Raw genomic sequence first — 20,000 nt, forward strand, 5'->3', positions numbered from 1 at the left:
CTGGATTGTGGGAACGTTTTATTTTCCCCTCTTCCTTCCCTCCTTTGCAGCTTGAAAGTCTAGCAGTGTAGTGACGGAAGTCTGGATCTTTTCAATGAACCTGTTCATTCGAATCAGTTCTTTGAATCATTGAGTCAAGAAACTATTCAGAACATCAGTTAGTCTGCTGCTGTAATCTGATCCCTGAGTGAGCTGGGAGTTCCTTCTCTCACTCCTTACTGCTCATCAGCTGCAGTTCCTGTTTCATCCACTGAACTGTTACAAATGAATCGTTCAGTGTGATGAATCGGATCACTCGGCTCACAAGGAAGAACCAGTTCAAATGAACCAATCGTTCATGAACTGGACAATACTACTTTTCCACTACAATGCTTCGTTTGCGACTCATTCTTTTAATAAATTGCGATCGCTGGGTGGCGTAATTCTCGTTGCAATGGCATTACATTTCTGGCGACAGTACAGCGCAACATGGACAGTGGTAAAAGCAGCTTGCGCGATTGCAAGCGCAGGTGATTTGCGCTTGCAAACGCGCTTGCTAGTGGAAAAGGACCCTTTTGCCTCATTCACACTATACGCACTGCTGTGCGCATTTCAGCAGCGTGTATAGTATGCGATCAGCAAGAACATCAGAAGTGCATAGAGAGCACAACTGATGTTCATACTATGTTCGCTGCACAGCATTCACTGCAATGAATGGGATCAGCAGCGCAATGCATGGCAACGCATATGGCTTGCGATCGGGTGCGCTTGCATCACGAACGGACAGCCATACGCGTTGCCTAATGTAAACGAGGCTTTAGGGAGGTTTACACATTGATGTAAGCTTGTTGTCAAGGTGATGTGTGCTGTGGGAGGGACAGCAGGGAGAGGAAAATAAAACACTGGGTTGGGTTGAAAAAAAAAAAAAAAAAAAGGGATGTCACTTTTGGCATCTCAGAGAAGCAGTCAAGATGGAGAGATGGATGTTTCTTTTTTCATATTACTTTTTTACTAAATTCTGCCAGTGAACACTAAAATCAATGGGAAAGTTATGCCGAACAAGTAATTTCCTATTGAATGATATTTTATATTTTTTTTTTCACTTAATATGGACTTCCAACCCACTTTAATCTAGAGAGACAGTAGACACCTGCCACTACTGTCAGTGGAAATGTAGATTCCTTTCTATAAATGTGCACAAGTACATGTCTTTGCAATAATGTAAATTGTCAAGAACCGGCCCGCGGCACGCCTGCGTATACGGTTCCCGACTGCGGGTTTGACCAGATCAAGCGGGGAGCAGCCTTCTTCAAGCTAAAACAAGGCTGGGACCCCTCAGAACACCTCTCACTGCCACCACTAGCTGTTCGCTAGACACTTCCACTCTGCTGTTGAGTCCTCAGCGCGCACTCCGCGTTTTCGTATTCGGGTCAGCTTTGCGCTTAGGCCGAATACAGGAACGCCACGCACCCACACACACACAGAGTTGCAATCTTACACTGTAGTGAAGCAAAAACCCTTTAACAGTCGTTCCGAACGATACTGTTAGCCACTCTGCTGTCGCTACTCGCACTGGCGTTTTTCGTACGTTGGGTCAGCTGCGCGCTTTAGGCCAACGTATGACAAATGCCCCCACACACAATGCAATTACAATTTCATATGGTAGTGTTGCTCAAGCATAAAATTAGGCATGGACTATACACAGTTGGACTTCAATCTCTTTTAGGCTATGAGTGTTAGTTTAGCACAGCAGAAGTAAAGCTTATTAAATAACGATTTAATATTCCATAAAAAACGTGGAACAATGCAGAACAGAATATATACAAAAGATTATAAAAAACAAAATAAAAAGTTACAAAGATAAAAGTACAAAAATATACACCAAGCATGATTTGAGGTAGCTGTCCCCTGGTTTTTATAATGAAATATTCGCCTCGAGGCTGTAAGTGTGTGTGTGTGTGTGGGGGGGGGGGGGGGGGGGGGGGCTAGATTTAATTACATCCTCAGTCATAATTGGATTTCCAGAGATCTAACATCCATATGGGAAAAATGTACTATAGCCCACATCCATGAAAAGATTTCCCTAACCTCCAATCTCCCCAGGTTACAGGTGACAATTGATTAAGGCTTTCACATTGCAGCAGGATGTCCTGTGTGAAGTCCTGGCTCAGGCTGGTGTGAGCTGCTTCAAGGCATACTGCAGCCAGTCCAGGTGACAATTGCTTCCAAGCACCATACACCTCTGCTACAGTATTCAGACAACAGGGTCGGACCACCTGTATAGACTTCAAAGCAACTGTCTGATTAAGTGTTTCCTAATTACCTGTTTTCAGGCTGTCTAGAGGAACTGTATGCTAATGTCCCAGCCCCCTGCTTCCAGAGAAATTCAATGCAAATGTAGTACAGCCAGATGACCATCCCTTCAAAGCAGAATACACACGTGAGTTATAGCAGACAGAAAAATGACAGAGATATGTTCCTGTATTTCCTAATATCATCAGCACCTCAATATATCACCACACCTCCCCTCTTTAGAATGGGGCAAGGCAGATGATCTTCCCAGATTATTCTGCCAGCCCCTACATTGTTGGTTCTGCTTGACGGGACAGCCCATCAGCGTTCCCATGATTGCTCCCCTTCCAGCTGGCGCTGGCAGGTGATTCTAACGAATCATCCTGCCAAAGCCTACATTGACGGCCTGGCCGGGTGGGGAAACCCTTTAGCATCCTCAGGAGGGTTCCCCACCTGTCAGTTAGCTCCAAGCTACCCGACTGGAAAGCTAGGTCAGGTTGCTGCAATGTGTCGTTGCCATTGGCAACCTGACGTAACCAACCAGGGGAATGTGGGTCAGTGACGACCGTAAATTTGCGACCATAGAGACAGTGCTGCAGCTGGGTAAGGGTTCCCACAGTCGCTACACGCACTTTCTCTATAGTGGCAGGAGCTATCTCTCGGTCCCTTTGGGGAACGATTATCTGCCGGTCTGCCTCCTCCACTTCGGACAGATCAGAGGGAATAACTTACCAGAACCCTCTCAGCCCGCCCCTCCCAGCTGGTGACCTGCTGGCAAGCCCCCTGAGCTCTTCCAGGCTGCTGTCAAATTGAACAGCCCCAGAGAGCTCAGTGCTGCCTGTCACACATTCCAGGAAGGCTGCAGACGGAGAGGCTCCTGGGCCCTCAGGGCCAGGTTCCGAATTGGATGTGGCTGACCCAGCAACATTTGCCACTTCGGTGGATAGTCCCTGTGCTGTAGACCCGCTAGCGTTGCGGGTTACCACAGCAGCTGAGGGAGCGCCCACATTACACATATCATACCCCACATCACCTTTGGTCTTAAAAACATCTGAAGGGGGAAGACCTGGCCTGGTGCCGTCTGCCCCTTCAGTGGGCAATCCATCTGTTGCAGCCCAGCGAGCCCTGCTGGTTACTCCTGCAGCCGACGGAGTGTCCACCTGACACACAGCATTATGTAGCACAACACATATGACATCAGCATTATCCGCCTTACACATATTGTCATTTGGGACATCACATAAAACATCCACCTTATCTGTATCATTACACACATTGCTACTCAGCACTTCACAAGTATCATCAACAGTTCCTGCATCGATCGCCTCGATAGTCCGTGCGTCATAAATTACATCATCAGTTTCTGCAGTCTCTGTATCAACAGGTCCCACTCCAGGCCTAGGCACTGGAGAATCACTAGGGCTGGCTACTAGTATACAGTCCGTAGCCCCTGGGGCCTCACCAGCACTCCCCCTTGCCCAGCATTATCAAACAGTACCTTGCAAGAGTCCTGAACTTCTGCTGGGGATGCAGGCTCCACGGGGTTTGGAATGGGCTCATACCGGGCCACTAACCATCCCAGGTCAGTACCCAGCAAAACGTTGGTGGGGATGTTGTCAGTTACCCCAACTTCCTTCATTCTGCTACCGGCCCCCCAATCCAGGTGGACCCAAGCGGTGGGTATGGCTGGGGCGACACCCCCAACTCCTCTGACAGCAATCATTTTCCCAGGTATGTACTGCTCCGGGTTCACAAGCTGAGGATGTATGAGAGTCACTTCTGCTCCAGTGTCTCTCAGCCCAGTGGCAACTGTACCCCCAACCGTGACAAGCTTCAGATTCTCTGCATAGCCAGTGGCATTCCTGGTAGCACACAAAGCAGTTGGGACTTCACTGGAGTTTGAGGCCTCACTGGATTTTGGGGCCTCCCTCTTCCTCTCTGGGCAAGTCGTGCTGATATGACCCACCCTGTCACATACAAAGCATTTCCGAGTGTCAGTGGTTGGTTGCCTGAATCCAGGAGACAGCGGTGCTTGCCTCCTCTGGGTGCTGGGTGACACAGGTTTAGCAATCTGTTCTCCCCTCCAGCTGGATGTAGTAGTCCTCCGGGACTCGGGTGCTCTATGGGCCGTGTAGGAATCGGGCATTTCCGCAGCCTCATCCACAGTCTTTGGTTCTCGATCCAGCACAAACAGCCGGACCTCAACAGGACAGGTGTGTAGGAACTGGTCTTTTATCATCAGCTCCTGCAGGGCATCCAAGGTTTTGACTGACAGTCCTTTTAGCCACTGCTGGAAGGCAGTGCGCAGGTTGCACGCATGATCCAGGTAACTGTCATTAGGACCTCGCTGCACTGTCCTGAAACGTTTGCGATACACTTCTGGCGTGAGGTGGTATCGCGCAATAATGGCTTTCTTAATCGCCAAAGTCTGTTTCTTCCTCCTGGGGGAGACTCACAAACGCCTCCAGGGCCTTGCCTCTCAGCCCTGGTGTGAGATATCTTGCCCACTGCTCACGGGGCACCCCATACTGCCGACAAGTCCTTTCAAACCCCTGTAAGAAAGTGTCTATGTCAGAGTCCTTGTCCATAGCGGGGAGCTTATCCAGGGGGATTCTGTGGACTCGCTCACCTTCGCGTTCTGCGGGTCCAGCAGACCGGTTCTGCTGCTGAAGTTTAGCCAGCTCCAGCTGGTGTTGCCGTTCAGCTCTTTCCCTCTCGGCCTGGAGTCGCTGTGCAGCTTGTTCCCGCTCGGCTTGGTGTCGCCGTTCAGCTCTTCCCTCCTCTGCCTGTCGGTGCAGTAGGGTCAGCTTTAGGCGCAGTTCAGGATCAGCCGAGTTCAGTAGCTGTAGATCAGCTTCCAGAGATGGCATCTCCGTGTTCGGTGGATCATCCAGGACATCGTCTCCACTCGCATTCTGTGGCGGGAGCGATTCCTCCTCTGGCGTGTCGTGAGCTGCATCCGCTGACGTTGAAGCACGGGCTCGCTCTGCCTCATCATACTCCTCAAGCGCACGAACTAACTGCTCCTTAGTCTGGCCGCTCACCGTCTCGATGCCTTTGTGCTCACACAGGTTGAGTAGTATCTCTTTGTTTTGCCTTGCATAGCTGGATGCTCTCTGAGCCATCGTGTTGCAAAAAATAAAAAGAAAAAAAGGGGGGGGGGAGGGAAAGCAAATACCAAGTGTGTATCTTTGAACAAAAAAAAACGTATATAGATTCTGCACTGAGTAGACTTTTGTAGGCTAGTTGCTTCTAGCAAGCTTCCAGCCTTTAGTACTCAGAATAGCGAGCTAGACTGCGTACTAATGTACTAAACGTTCCCACCACTGCCAGCCAATTATGTCAGGAACCGGCCCGCAGCACTCCTGCGTATACGGTTCCCGACTGCGGGTTTGACCAGATCAAGCGGGGAGCAGCCTTCTTCGAGCTAAAACAAGGCTGGGACCCCTTAGAACACCTCTCACTGCCACCACTAGCTGTTCGCTAGACACTTCCACTCTGCTGTCGAGTCCTCAGCGCGCACTCCGCGTTTTCGTATTCGGGTCAGCTTTGCGCTTAGGCCGAATACGGGAACGCCATGCACCCACACACACACAGAGTTGCAATCTTACACTGTAGTGAAGCAAAAACCCACTAACAGTCGTTCCGAACGATACTGTTAGCCACTCTGCTGTCGCTACTCGCACTGGCGTTTTTCGTACGTTGGGTCAGCTGCGCGCTTTAGGCCAACGTATGACAAACGCCCCCACACACAATGCAATTACAATTTCATATGGTAGTGTTGCTCAAGCATACAATTAGGCATGGACTATACACAGTTGCACTTCAATCTCTTCTAGGCTATAAGTGTTAGTTTAGCACAGCAGAAGTCAAGCTTATTAAATAACGATTTAATATTCCATAAAAACGTGGAACAATGCAGAACAGAATATATACAAAAGATTACAAAAAACAAAATAAAAAGTTACAAGGATAAAAGTACAAAAATACACACCAAGCAATTTGCTTACCAAAATACAGGGATCCAGATAGAAGAACCTTGGACTTTTGTGGACGGACACAATTCTGGTTAGACCAGGAGTCCACTAGCTTGGGCCAGGAGACCAGCCGCAGCTACCGTCAGGAGGGGACTGATTTGAGGTAGCTGTCCCCTGGTTTTTATAATGAAATATTCGCCTCGAGGCTGTAAGCCTGTGTTTGTGTGTGTGTGGGGGGGGGGGGGGGCTAGATTTAATTACATCCTCAGTCATAATTGGATTTCCAGAGATCTAACATCCATATGGGAAAAATGTACTATAGCCCACATCCATGAAAAGATTTCCCTAACCTCCAATCTCCCCAGGTTACAGGTGACAATTGATTAAGGCTTGCACATTGCAGCAGGATGTCCTAGCAGCTGCTCCCTCCACTACCCCCATTTTCTCTTTTGTGAATAGTATTGTCTCATAGATGCTTGAGACCCATACACACTTGCAGTAATGTTCTTGACCACTGTATATGGAGCCTTACTCTGCTTATGGCTCAAGTATATGCCAAGACCCCCACTTTTGGGCCACTTTTTTTGATCCCAAAAACTCAGCTTATATTCAAGTATATACGGTAACTGCTAATTTAACTTTTCTATAACTCATTGTGGTCCATAATGACTTGCATATAAAAACATTTCCCACCTTTATAGCAGTTAAACCACTTATGGACTGGGCTAGTTGAAATCTACGCCCTGTTTATGTCTGTTTAACCCTGCCAGATTTCAGTTTACGCGCACACGCTGCTTCTATTGTTTGCGATGCTGTAACCTGCTCACTCCGCTGTCACGCTATTAGCAGAGCTCTGTATCTCTGTCATGAACCAATTTAATTGGCTACTGATCCCGTAATCACTGTGAGCCAATCACCGTGATCTCTGCTAGTTTTTAAGAAAAAAGTCTTGGATCCTTAACCCTTTTGCATTCTATGTTTTTTACAACTTAAAGTTCCTGGCGTTTTTGACACTTTAGCTGTGTCGTTTTGATACAGCAGTAACTTTTTTAATTATCTATGCCATCTTAGTGATACATATCTTGTTTTTTCAGTACAATCTAGGCTTTCTTTAGGTAATATTTTTCTCCCCAAACTATTTTGTTTTATAGTCCATTTATGGGGAAAAATTAGGCGTAAATGCAGAAAACAAAAAAATTTTCATTTTCCCCCCTCCCTAATTTTCAAATCTCACATCCCACAGTTATAAAACATTTACAAACAAATTATTTGGCCCTTCCCGATTAAAATGATTACCCCATGTGCCATATTTTACTTCTAGCTGAGCATGTGGCAGACAGTTATCCCCAGTCTGCGCGTCTGTGGCGATCGAATGCGTTTGCTAGGGCGACAGTTCAGGGGGCATAGAGCTGTACAGATGCATTGCGAGGCAATGGCAGAGCGTTACATCTGTAGAGCATTGGGGCCTGAAACTATCGCCCTAGCGATTGCATCCGATCGCTACTGGCGGCAGTCATTAAACGTTTATAAACAGGCATAGGTATTGCAGTGGTTAATATAGGTTAATGGGCTAAGTTTGGGTTAAAAATTAATGGGGAATTAAAAAAAAAATTATTTTATTGGGCCCATGTCACTTTAATTTTTTTTTTTACTTTTACAACTTTTTCTTTTTCTAACTTTATTGAATGATTGTTGCTGCTCACAGCAACAATCATTCACAGGACCATTCACGTGATTGCATGAGCGTGCACGGTCACGTGCACACGCTTGAGCACGCGTGTATGCGCATGTGCACGCGCAGTGGCGGCAAACAGCGTGATTATTAAATCATGCTGTTTGCCGCCACTGCGCGTGCACGTCCTAGAACATACAAGGGGACTAATTAGGACGTAGAATCTACGTCCTGGTACTTAAAGGGAAGGTCCAAGCAAAAAAAAAAAAATGAGTTTCACTTACCTGGGGCTTCTACCAGCCCCATGCAGCCATCCTGTGCCCTCGTAGTCACTCACTGCTGCTCCAGTCTCCCACTGGCAGCTTTCTGACCTCGGAGGTCAGGGCCGAATTGCGTACATTTTTACACATTCCCGCTAGTGCAGGAACATTAACACATACATTTTTACGCGTTAGTGGTGCAACGCATACATTTTTGTTCCTGCACTAGCTGGAATGCGTAAAAATGTATGCAATATGGCCCTGACCTCCGAGGTCAGAAAGCTACCAGCGGGGGACTGGAGCAGCAGTGAGTGACTACGAGGGCACAGGATGGCTACATGGGGCTGGTAGAAGCCCCAGGTAAGTGAAACTCATTTTTTTTTTTTGCTTGGACCTTCCCTTTAAAGCAGTTAAGGGGCATTAAGTGGGTACCGAAGTGATTTAAAAACCAGCCAATTTCCATAATGAAGGTGAAGGACAAACATTTATTTCTGAAAGTAGGAGTGTATTTCTGCAATAGGTTGGTGAATCCACAATATTGGATAAGACTCCTGAGGTACTCCCCGGTTTGTATAAAGGAAACCCCAGGTTCTGCATACCCCTGGATGAGAAACACACATTTAAAGTGATATGAAACCCAGCACATCTTCTTTGCTTTAAAAGATTATTTACAGCTTAGAATCCACTACCACAAAAAATTGTAGTAGAATAACGTTGAAACATGTAAACACAGCACTTTCTTCTTCGTTGGAAAGCTCTTTACTTTCTGGACGCATCCGAAGAGGTGATAACATTATATTTTGTTTGCATTACTTTGTTAAATACATTTAGTATACAGCCAACAGCATGCTGAAACTGAACTGAACTAAGCTGAAAAGCAGAGAGAGGTGAGAAATAATCATTAGATAGATATTAATATATACATACAGCAGCTACGCAATAAAATGCAATGACCACTTTCAGATCAGATAAACTGTACTTTATGAACTGGTAATTTGTAAAAAGACTATATTACTTATGCACAAAAGCTAATATGATAACTGAATTGATAAAAAGCAGAAAAACACATTTTCATTGAATGTTATGTCAGAGTTTTATCTCACTTTAAATATTGTTATAGCAGGTAAGTAGAGTGAAAAAAAAAACACAAAAAAACAAAAAACTTATGTCAGGAAAGTCCCTACTGATGCAATAAGCTGGTGAGTTGGTAACTAATGTGAAGTTGTTTAGGTGTGTGTTTAACTCAGCTGCAATATTTTTATTCTGTTGTATTTCATTCCTTCCTCAATACATAGTAGTGAGCGAAGTGTACAAATATAAAAAAAGAAGTTCTATCTGTATTTACTTATTGTTGTCGTTTCCTTCCACTGTCAGCTTTATAATGACTTGAATGCATGTTATGAAAATGCCAAGTCCTGTGAGACCCAACTGCGGCAAAGTAATAGTGCTCTCACTGAGCAGTTACATCAAAAGGAGCAGTATATTAGCCAGCTGCAAGTGAAGCTGCAAGAAGCCCTCAATGCATTACCGAAGCCACCTCAAGAACCTCAGGTACAGCATTAGGAACTGTAACGTATTTATATTTTATGAGTGGTTCACCAGGCCAGCATTATTGCTAGATATGCGTTCAATCCTCCCCATAGAAGTTATTGACATTTTCTTTTAACCTCTTGACTGTGCACGCAGCATACACATACACATTTCAGAGTCTCTGTCTAGTGACTGTAAAGACCATTAGCTGTTCATTTCATAACACTGACAAAGCCATTAAGAAATGCACTTTTACGCTTTTACTCTTCTGTTTTGTTTTTTTTGTTTTTTTTTCTTGTGGGCAGCAATAGTATACAGCTGAAAATATGTGTTATATTAAAATAATATAAATAATATAAAATAACTTCTATATAATTTCACAGACTTTTCCTTATGTAAAGTGCCTGATTTAGTAAGGTTCTCTAGGACTGGAGAATGCTCGAGAAGAAATAAGATTGCTTTCATATTAGATAGTCTTTAAACCAGCAGAATATTGTTAGAAATTTTCACTCTGGAAATTGTGGAACTTTCTGGAACTCTGGTGTCTTCAAATTGTGATGCATAAATTGCTGTAGGAGTGTTTGTCCTGTCTTCTCCTGCCTGACCATAATCCCTTTGGAGCAAATCGTAGAAACGCATTTCTAGATCCCCACTGCAGAACAGTGAAGAACTTAAAGAGAACCCGAGGTAAACCTTGGGGCAAAAATTAAATACTTACCTCAGGGGAGAGAGAAGCCTCTAGATCCTACAGAGGCTTCCCTCCAGTCCTCTGCTGCAGCCAGGGACCTTCCTGCACATGGCAACCACGCTCCTCTTAATGCATGGCCACGCCGGAGCGGTAGTACAGAGCTGCTCGTGCACAAGCATCTGACGCAGTACATCCATGCTGGTGCTTGAAGAAAAGTGCTATCACGAGTGTGGAATCAGATAGGAGCTTGTGGTCTACCAATTAATGCACACCATATACACACACTTGAGATCTGACCCTGCACTGCAAAAAAAAATGGGTAATTGTAGCAATGAGGCTACAGATCAGCACCAATGAAAACCAGTTGCAAATCTTATGCAGAAACAGAGCCTTAGTATGTATTAAGCAGCATTAATATGCAAAAGTCAGCATTATGGGAGCCTGGTGTTATTGATGCAAAAGCAAGCTTAGCATTTAATTGTATGGCTTTGATGGCAATCGCCCAACTTTATCACTCCTGTCTACAGCCACCTTTCCCTTCTAATCTGCACAGTTGCGCTTGAGATGTAGCAGTCCTGGAGGAGACTGTCCTGTAGCCTGTCTCTTAGAAAACACTATCCAGATAATCCTGCACCACAGCAGTCAAAAGTGTGCTCGGATGCTCTAGTGGTGAGCTATCGCTAGTAATCAACAATCCCAGCTTTCCAAGTGATGGCCACAAGATGTCAGTGTTCCATGTCTGGCCATGTTGCAGCGCAATGATGGGTAGGACTTGAGTAAGCAAATGCAGCCTTAAATTCTTGAACTGAGCAGCAACCCCCTGACCTCCTGATGAAGCCTTAAAGTACGGGCGAAACGTGTTGTGGGGAAATGCGCTGCTACACGGCCAGACATTACAAGCTAACATCTTGAAACCATCGCTTGGCAACTGCTCACAACTAGAGCACCTGAGTATACGTCTATCTGGTGTTGTGAATGACTATCTGGACGTTGTTATCGAGGAGATAGGCTACAGGACTGCCTCCATCAGGGCTGCTACATCCCAAGCGCAACTGTGCAGGTCAGCAGGGAAAGGCATCTGCATAGTGTTATAAAATTATACTTCAATGTAATTTTCCTGGAGCTCAGAAATGGCTTTCCTTGATTATTCATAAGTATTACACAATAAGCAAATTTGGAGCCGGGCAGTGTCTGGAAGTGACTGAGATTTTCCAATATCGTTTACAAATCCCTGTTTCGAACTTAACTATACTCTTGTTTGTTATTCAAGAGGTAAAGAAAATTGTTCACACAAGATAACACTCCATCAATTAAAAGGGAGTTCACTCACATATTGCTCTTGTTGCCCCACCATAATCCAGCCTGTTTGATATGCTGGAGGAATGGCCTTTACCAGTTAAAGAGAACCCGAGGTGGGATTTAATTATGTTACTGGGGCACAGAGGCTGGTTGTGCAGACTAAGACCAGCCTCTGTTGCCCCATGGTGTGCCTCCATGTCCCCCCTGCGCGCCGCTATACCCCCCGCAATGCTGGCGACACGCAGCGCGTCGCCAGCACAATGTTTACCTATGCGCTGTCAGTAAGCGCCGCTCCCCCGCCTCCTCCGCATCGGCACTACCCGCCCGCGTCACTTCCCTCCTATCAGCGGGAGGGAAGGGACACGGGCGGGTAGCGCCGATACGGAGAAGGCGAGGGAGCGGCGCTGACAGACAGCTCTTAGGTAAACATTGTGCTTGCGACACGCTGTGTGTCGCCACCACTGCGGGGGGTATAGCGGCGCGCAGGGGGGACATGGAGGCACACCATGGGGCAACACAACCAGCCTCTGTGCCCCAATAACATAATTAAATCCCACCTCGGGTTCTCTTTAATGTTGCTTAGACCAAATGAACAATTGTGAGGTCTTTCATAGATTTTTGTTACATTCTTTATTTGCATTGAATTTAACATCTAAACTATTAAAAACTCTGTAGATTGTAGTTTTGTTCCCATTGTCACATTTTTCAGCATTGAGGATTTCACATGCATAGCTTCCTGCCTTTTACATGATCCCTCTTGCATTTTGCACTCAATACATTTTATTAATAGCAATGCATCCATTAAAATGCATTTGAACCTCTTGTAAAATGTGCATGTAAAAGTGTGTGCGTTTGGCAACGTATATACAGTAGAACCTTGGTTTGCGAGCATAATTCGCTCCGGAAACATGCTTGTAATCCAAAGCACTCTTGTATCAAAGCAAATTTCCCCATAAGGATTAGTGGAATCTCAGATGATTTGTTCCTCAATCCAAAAACAGTTATAGAATAATACTTAACCACGTCAGCCTTCAGTGGTGTTTCACCTTATGCATCCGAGCAACTTTCACCTCCCATTCATTCGCCAATAACTTTATCACTATTTATCACGCTAAAATGATCTATATCTTGTTTTTTCCGCCACCATTTAGGCTTTCGCTAAGAATTATTTTATTCTAAATTCATTTTAACAGGAAGATTAAGGAAAATAATGGAATAAATTCATTATTTCTCAGGTTTTGGCTGTTATAGTTTTAAAAGAATACATGCTACCATAATTAAAACACATTTATTCTATTTGCCCATTTGTCCCGGTTATTACACCATTTAAATTATGTCCCTATCATATGGCACCAATATTTTATTTGGAAATAAAGGTGCATTTTTTCAGTTTTGCATCCATCACTTATTACAAGCCCATCATTTAAAAAATAACAGTAATATACCTTACTACATACATAGTAAAAAAAAAAAAGTTCAGTCCCTAAGGTAACTATTTATGTATTTTTTTATTGTATGTATATATATATATATACATATGTATATGTGTGTGTATATATATATATATATATATATATATATATATTTTTTTTTTTTTACAAAAAAAAATGTTGTGTAGCTATTGGGGAGTGTGAGAGGGGAGGGACTAATTTTAAAAGTAAAATAATGTCATTATCTGGAAATGTTCATTTCCAGATATAGTTTTACTATTTGGCCACAAGATGCCCACGCAGCTCACTTCTGCATGCGTAGTATTAGCAAAGCAGAAGTAATGCGAAGATGGGACACGAGGATTTGTGAAAGACGGAGTCGTCTCGCTGAAGGCTTTAGTCTTTCATACGGGGACTTAGATCTCCGGGCTAACGGAAAGCGGCAGAAGCGCACGCCCGTCTCAGTGGCAGCAGTGCAGGCTATCTGGACAGAAATATCCGTCCAGATACAATTAAGTGGTTACAGAACATCCGAGGTGAAAATAAACTGATGAGATAAACAATTGTATCTATCCCCAGTCTACTAAAAATGACCTTTTTAGATATCCCACAGTTTTAGTTTAGATTTAAATCTAGTTTTTAACTTTTCACTGTTTTATTGTCTGTGCTTAATGACACCTTCATTGAGGAATGTCAGAGCTCAAATCTATGAATTATTGACCCTTTTTATCACTTTCCTGCTCTCAGAAACCATTTACTGACAGGAAAGTGTTTTATGGCTGTAATTGCTTATCAGTGAGGGTTATGCAATAGTCTGACCCAGTCCAACCCGGGCAGAAACTGTCTCTTGTATACCTGTTTTTTTTACTTTTTTTTAGGCAGAGGAAAAAATAAAAGGAACACAACCTAGTTATTTGTGTGCTAGGCACTGTACATACACATCTCTATCTCATCCTGTCACATGTCACTTCAGGTATCCTTTAATACAAAGTACTGTACTGTATGAAATAAAAAAGTAAACAAGACTTTCACTACCTAACAGAATTTTTGTTTTGTTTGTGTGCCTTTAACAAGGAACGTACCCAGTGACAGTTGCTTTTGCCTACTTTCGAGGATTTTTAATGGAAATGTAAAATTGTACAATCCCTACACTCATATTAACCGGTTCAGCATCGCAGTGCCGAAAATCTCATGCATCCGAGCAACATTCACCTCCCATTCATTCGCTTATAACTTTATTGCTACTTATCACAATGAATTGATCTATATCTTGTTTTTTCCGCCACTAATTAAGCTTTCTTTGGGTAGTACATTTTGCTAAGAATTATTTTTTTCTAAATCCATTTTAACAGGAAGATTAAGAAAGAAATGAAAAAAATTCATTATTTCTCAGTTTTTGGCCATTATAGTTTGAAATTATTATACGCTACCGTAATTAAAACTCATGTATTTTATTTGCCCATCTGTCCCGGTTATTACACCATTTAAACGATGTCCCTATCACAATTTATGGTGCCGATATTTAATTTAGAAATAAAGGTGCATTTTTTCAATTTGCGTCCATCACTATTTATAAGCTTATAATTTTAAATAATATAATAACATTTTCTCTTGACATGCATATTTAAAAAGTTCAGACCCTTGGGTAACGATTTATATTGTTTTTTTTTTTTATTATTGTATTTTTCCTTTTTTTTTAAATAAAAAATGTATATGGGTAATTTTTGGTGTGGGAGGGAAACTGCTCATTTTAAATGTAAAATAATATATTTGTTTAATTAAAAATGTATGTGGGTGCAGTTTACTATTTGGCCACAAGATGGCCACAGTGAAAAAAGTCCTGGATGCGAACGATCTCGCATCCAGGAACTAAAAAGCAGAGGAGAAGTTTCCTGGGGGCAGAAATACTGCGCTCTCTGGATAGAAAGCGTCGTTTTTTCTGCGGGGAAGTTAGATCGGTGAATGGTAATTATATTCCCATTCACTGAGCGAGGAGTTAGCGGTGGGCGACGGGAGCAGCAGTGCCTATCTGGACGAGGAAGCTCGTCCAGATAGGCCGAACTGGTTAAAGTGGACCCAAATAAAAAAAAACTACATTGGACCATTAAAAACTATTTGCTAAATTATAGTAATAAATAGCAGCAATTTTTCCGCTGCATGATGACATTTTTTTTTGTTTTGTATGTTGGAGGCAGTAACCCCTCCCCTCCTTTGAAATTACTGGGAGAAAAAACTGGAGACTGTGGTGGAGTGAGAGGTGTCCGGCAGGTGTCCGGCAAAGGAGGAGATGGGAGGAGGAGAGCCTGTCAAAAAGTTTGTGCGGAGAGATGGGTAGTCCCTGGAGGAAGACCCATGCTGCGGACGCCAGAGCCGTTTGCTGGGGATGCCAGGAGAGAGCCAGTGCGGCGTGAGCCGCAAGGAGCCGCCAGGAGGGAGCCGCGAGCTGCCGGGAGGGAGCCGCGAGCCACCAGGAGGGAGCTGCGAGCCGCCAGGAGGGAGCCGCCAGGAGGGAGCCGTGAGTCGTGCTCGGAGGAGAGGACAGAGAGCTTGCCGCATCGGATCCAGTAGGAGAGGGCTGATGTCGCCAGTGGAGTTATACGATGCCCATGTGAGGGAGGGCAACTGATGACCAACACACCCATGATCTAAAACCTCCTACTAAGCTTACAAGTAATGGCTGCCACATGTATAACCCTAGTTATGAAAAGAGAAGGGTGAAAAGCATGCACTGAAATGCTCATAGTCTTGAAGGAGTGTTTGTTTATTTTTGTATGTATCAGAGTGGTGCAACTACATATTTTGAAAAATGTTTTGGTTTGGGTCCACTTTAAGTACAATTACGCAGCAACAAAGGGAGAAGAACCATTGGCTCAATTGTGATGACGTGACGCATGTAAGCATTTTTTGCTTGTATATTAAGACGTTGCTTGTACATCAAGTCAAAATTTAAGAAAAATGTTTGCTTGTATTGCAAAGTGCTCTCAAACCAAGTTACTCTCAATCCAAGGTTTTACTGTAGTTATGTTTTTCTGTAGTTCACTTTTTGATAAAAGTAACCAAATACTACATTCCATATTAGTGATTTTTAGTAATTCCCATGTTATGCCTGGTACATAATGTAGCACAGCCACCTGTTAAAATAGAATTCAGCCTGTCATCTAATAGGGGACCTGTGTTTTCTGTTTGGAACTTCTGACAGGTATTAGCTGTTTGTATTTGCTTCCTGGCATTGCCTAGAAACTGCAGTTTGGAAAGCTTTTACAATAGCGGTGCCTGTGTAAAGTGGCGATTTGGGACTAAATGGGCAAGAAAAGATGAGACTGACTACAGATTGTACAAATACAGCTGTACTGGAACTTTGCTTCTGCAAATCACAGAGCCCAAGAGGTCTACAAAGAATGTCAGCAAGGATTACCCCACAGTTTTCAGTCACTCTAAACTAGACAATGTTTTTTAACAGATCTAGCAGTTTTCCTTTTAATCAGACAATGTACTAAGTACTGTACTATACAGCAATCTGTGTTTTAGACCTCATGCATGATTTTGCAGGTCTGGAAGTAGAACAGCAGCAAACATCCTATGAATTGGCAGAATCTGTGAAATGCCAGTTTAAGTGACAGAATTTTATATGTGAATAATTCTCTGGTTTTCAACGGCTTGTTTATCTCTAGAATTCAAAACCTTTTGTGTCATTTATGTATGTTTTTCTTCCTACTTGACCCAACTTCAAGTCCAACTAAACTCAAAATTGAAGTTCATTAAAGACACACTGAAGCGAAAAAAAAAATGATGATATAATGATTTGTATGTGTAGTACAGCTAAGAAATAAAACATTAGGAGCAGAGACATAAGTCTAATAATGTTTCCAGTACAGGAAGAGTTAAGAAACTTCAGGTGTTATTTATGCAAAAGAGCCATTGAGCTCCACGACTTTGAAAGTCGCAGAGAGCTCTGTCCTCTGAAGCTTATTACCTCAACTGTCAGTCACTGTATTTTCTTTTTCTCTGCAGAGGACAGTTCAAAAGTTTGTTGGCCTGTAAAATCATTTAGAATGCTGAGTAGTGTGTAGACTGCAAATATTAGAGAATGATTCATTGTTATAAAAAAAACACTAACTGAAAATAAAAATATGAGAATATTTTCTTTGCTAGTAATGTTCTAGTAATTATTCGTACTACACAACCAGTTCATTTTATCATAATTCTTTTATTTATTTATTTTTACTTTAACTCTCTTTAACTCTGTAAGCACATGTGCTGTTTTAAGGCAGTATTCCTTTTGGTACTACAATTATAAATGTAGAAATCCATTTTTAAAGCTGTGCTTACCTGTTAAGAAATTGGCATCTGAAATCTCACTTCCTTTGAACTACAATAGGCTATGCCAGCATGATGAGTGACATAATAGCCCCCTTATTACGTATGCAGAGAACTGAACATGGATGAGGTGAGCGGTAAATCCACTAAATAACAACATGAACATACCATTCCCATGCTTTACCAACATCTTTGCCTCTGTTATCGCCCTTGTCCACCTCTGTCGTCACATGTTATTTACTGTATTGCTGGGAGATCTATCTTAGCCTCTATTGTTCTTCTTACTTTGAAAATCAAATGCTCATTCCTGTTTGACCTACTCATCAGACAATATTTCCGCTTTAAAAAAGTCTTCTTCCTACTCACAAAATACTTTAGGATCTAGTGTGGGGAGCATAATTTTCCCTATGTAATATTTAATGTTGTTGGTCAAGCTCAGAGGGTCTACATTTTTAACCTCTTGAGGACCACAGTGTTAAATCCCCCTAAAGACCAGGCCTTTTTTTATGAAATTGGCCACTGCAGCTTTAAGGCCAAGCTGCAGGGCCGCACAACACAGCGCACAAGTTATTCCCCTCTCCTCTTTTTCTCCCCACCAACAGAGCTCTCGGTTGGTGGGGTCTGATCGCCCCCAACATGTTTGTTTATTTATAAACATTTTTGTGTATTTTTTTTAATTAAAAATAGTTTTTTTTATTTACTCTCCCTCCCTCCCTCCCTCTCCCAGCCAGGATTTCATGCCGTAGATCGCAGCGCTGTACAGGTAAAGAGACGGCGGTTTTGCCGTCTAACAGTCTCCCTACTGAAGGCGGAGCTCTGCTCCACCCACCAAGCAGGAGACGCGCACGCAGCTTGCGTGCGATCTCCTGCAAAACAGAGCCCCAAGACTTTTCGGCGTTAGGCAGTCCTGGGGCTGCCGCCGCGGTTACGCCCATCGGTGTGACGCGGTCGGCAAGTAGTTAAATTTGCCATGCTCCATGCCGATTGGCGTGAGCAGCATGGCAGCCCCAGGACTACTCCACGCCGATTGGCGTGAATGGCTGGGAATGGGGATTGCAGGAGATTGCGCGCGCTAATGCGCGTGCATCTCCGCATGAATGGTGAAGCTCCGCCTTCAGTCTCCCAGCGACGATCACCGCTTGGAGACTTTTAGATGGCGAATCTATTAACATTGTACAGTGCTGCGATGTACAGCAGCTCTGTACTGGGGACAGCCGTGTGACACGGCTGTCCCCTCTGTAAGCAGCGAAGTGATCCGCTGTCATAGACTGAATGCCATAAAGAATAAAAGCATTTATCTTGGGAAAAAAGTCATACTCTGTACTAGCAAGACGTACCAAATAAAGTGACTAGGCAAATATACGTAGTCCCCGGTTAACGAATGAGAAAGGGGCTGTAGGTCCATTTTTAATCTGAATCCATTATTAAAGTGAACCTGAGGAGAGAGTGATATGAAGGCTGACATATTTATTTCATTTTAGGCAATAACAGTTGCCTGGCTGTCCTGCTGATCCTCTGCCTCTCATACTTTCAGCTATAGACCCCGAACAAGCATATTCAGATGTGTTTCTGACAATATTGGCAGAACTGATTAGGATTAGGAACTGATTAGGATAAAAGATTAGTTGCATGCCTGTTTCTGGTGTTATTTAGACACTACTGCAGCCAAAATAGATCAGCAGGGCTGCTGGCACCACTGTGCCTCTTTTGTTCTCCTCTGTTCCCCCTGTGCCTCTTTTGTCACCCTGTATGTCACCTCTGTTCCACTGTTAGCTATTTTTTTTATCGTGTCTCTTGCCCCCTATGTTACCTCTGTTCTATGTGTCTTTTTTGTCATCCTCTGTGTTACATCATGTCCCCCTGTGCCTTTGTTGTCCCCGTGTCACCTCTGTTCACCCTGTGGCTCTTTGGTCCCCCTCTGTGTCACCTCTATTACCCCAAGCCTCTGTTATCCCCCTCCGTGTAACTTCAGTTCCTCCTACGCCTATTTTGACACCCCCCCCCCCCCCCGTGTCACCTTTGATCCCCTGTGCCTCTTTTGATCCCCTCTGTTCTTGCTCTGCCTCTTTTGTCTTCCTGTTCCCCCTGTACCTCTTTTATCCTACTCCTGTGTCCCCTTGTCACCTCTTGTCCTCCTGTGTCACTTCTTGTCCCCCTCTGTGTCACTTCTTGTCCCCCTCTGTGTCACCTCTTGTCCCCTGTGTTACCTCTTTTTCCCCTCTGTGTGACCTGCCTGTGCTCCGCAGCCCTCGGCCCTTTCTGCCTTAACTCACTTGTCCCCGATCCAGCACCGAATCTCACCGCTCTCCGGATGGCTGTTTAGCTCCAGTCACCACGGTTACTTCCAGCTCATGCCTTTGACATCTTGAGAGGCACCGGACAGTAGTAACCATGGTGACGGGATGCTAAGTGGCCAGCAGGAGAGCTGTGAGATTCAGCGCTGGATCAGGGCCATGTGAGTTACAAAGAAGTGGCCTGGGACCACGGAGCACAGGGCAGCCCAGCTTGAGGTCCACCACAGAGAGTGAGGCCCCTCTAAAGTGAGGCCCCAAGCAG

At 44.0% G+C, this 20,000-nt stretch overlaps 1 protein-coding gene across 2 annotated transcripts in view; it reads left to right on the forward strand.

Moving 5' to 3' along the window:
- The window catches only part of CNTLN (centlein), a 540,427-nt gene that overhangs the window by 131,642 nt on the left and 388,785 nt on the right, over positions 1-20,000 (forward strand). For both annotated transcript variants that reach the window (XR_011020538.1, XM_068234381.1), the window contains exon 9: positions 9,555-9,731. Coding sequence is in view for 1 of the 2 variants with exons in the window: in XM_068234381.1 (XP_068090482.1) it covers positions 9,555-9,731 (177 nt within the window). In the remaining variant the exon portion in view is untranslated. The remainder of the gene's footprint in view (positions 1-9,554; positions 9,732-20,000) is intronic.

The sequence above is a fragment of the Hyperolius riggenbachi genome, chromosome 1 (genome assembly GCF_040937935.1).
Source record: "Hyperolius riggenbachi isolate aHypRig1 chromosome 1, aHypRig1.pri, whole genome shotgun sequence".
NCBI lineage: Eukaryota > Metazoa > Chordata > Amphibia > Anura > Hyperoliidae > Hyperolius > Hyperolius riggenbachi.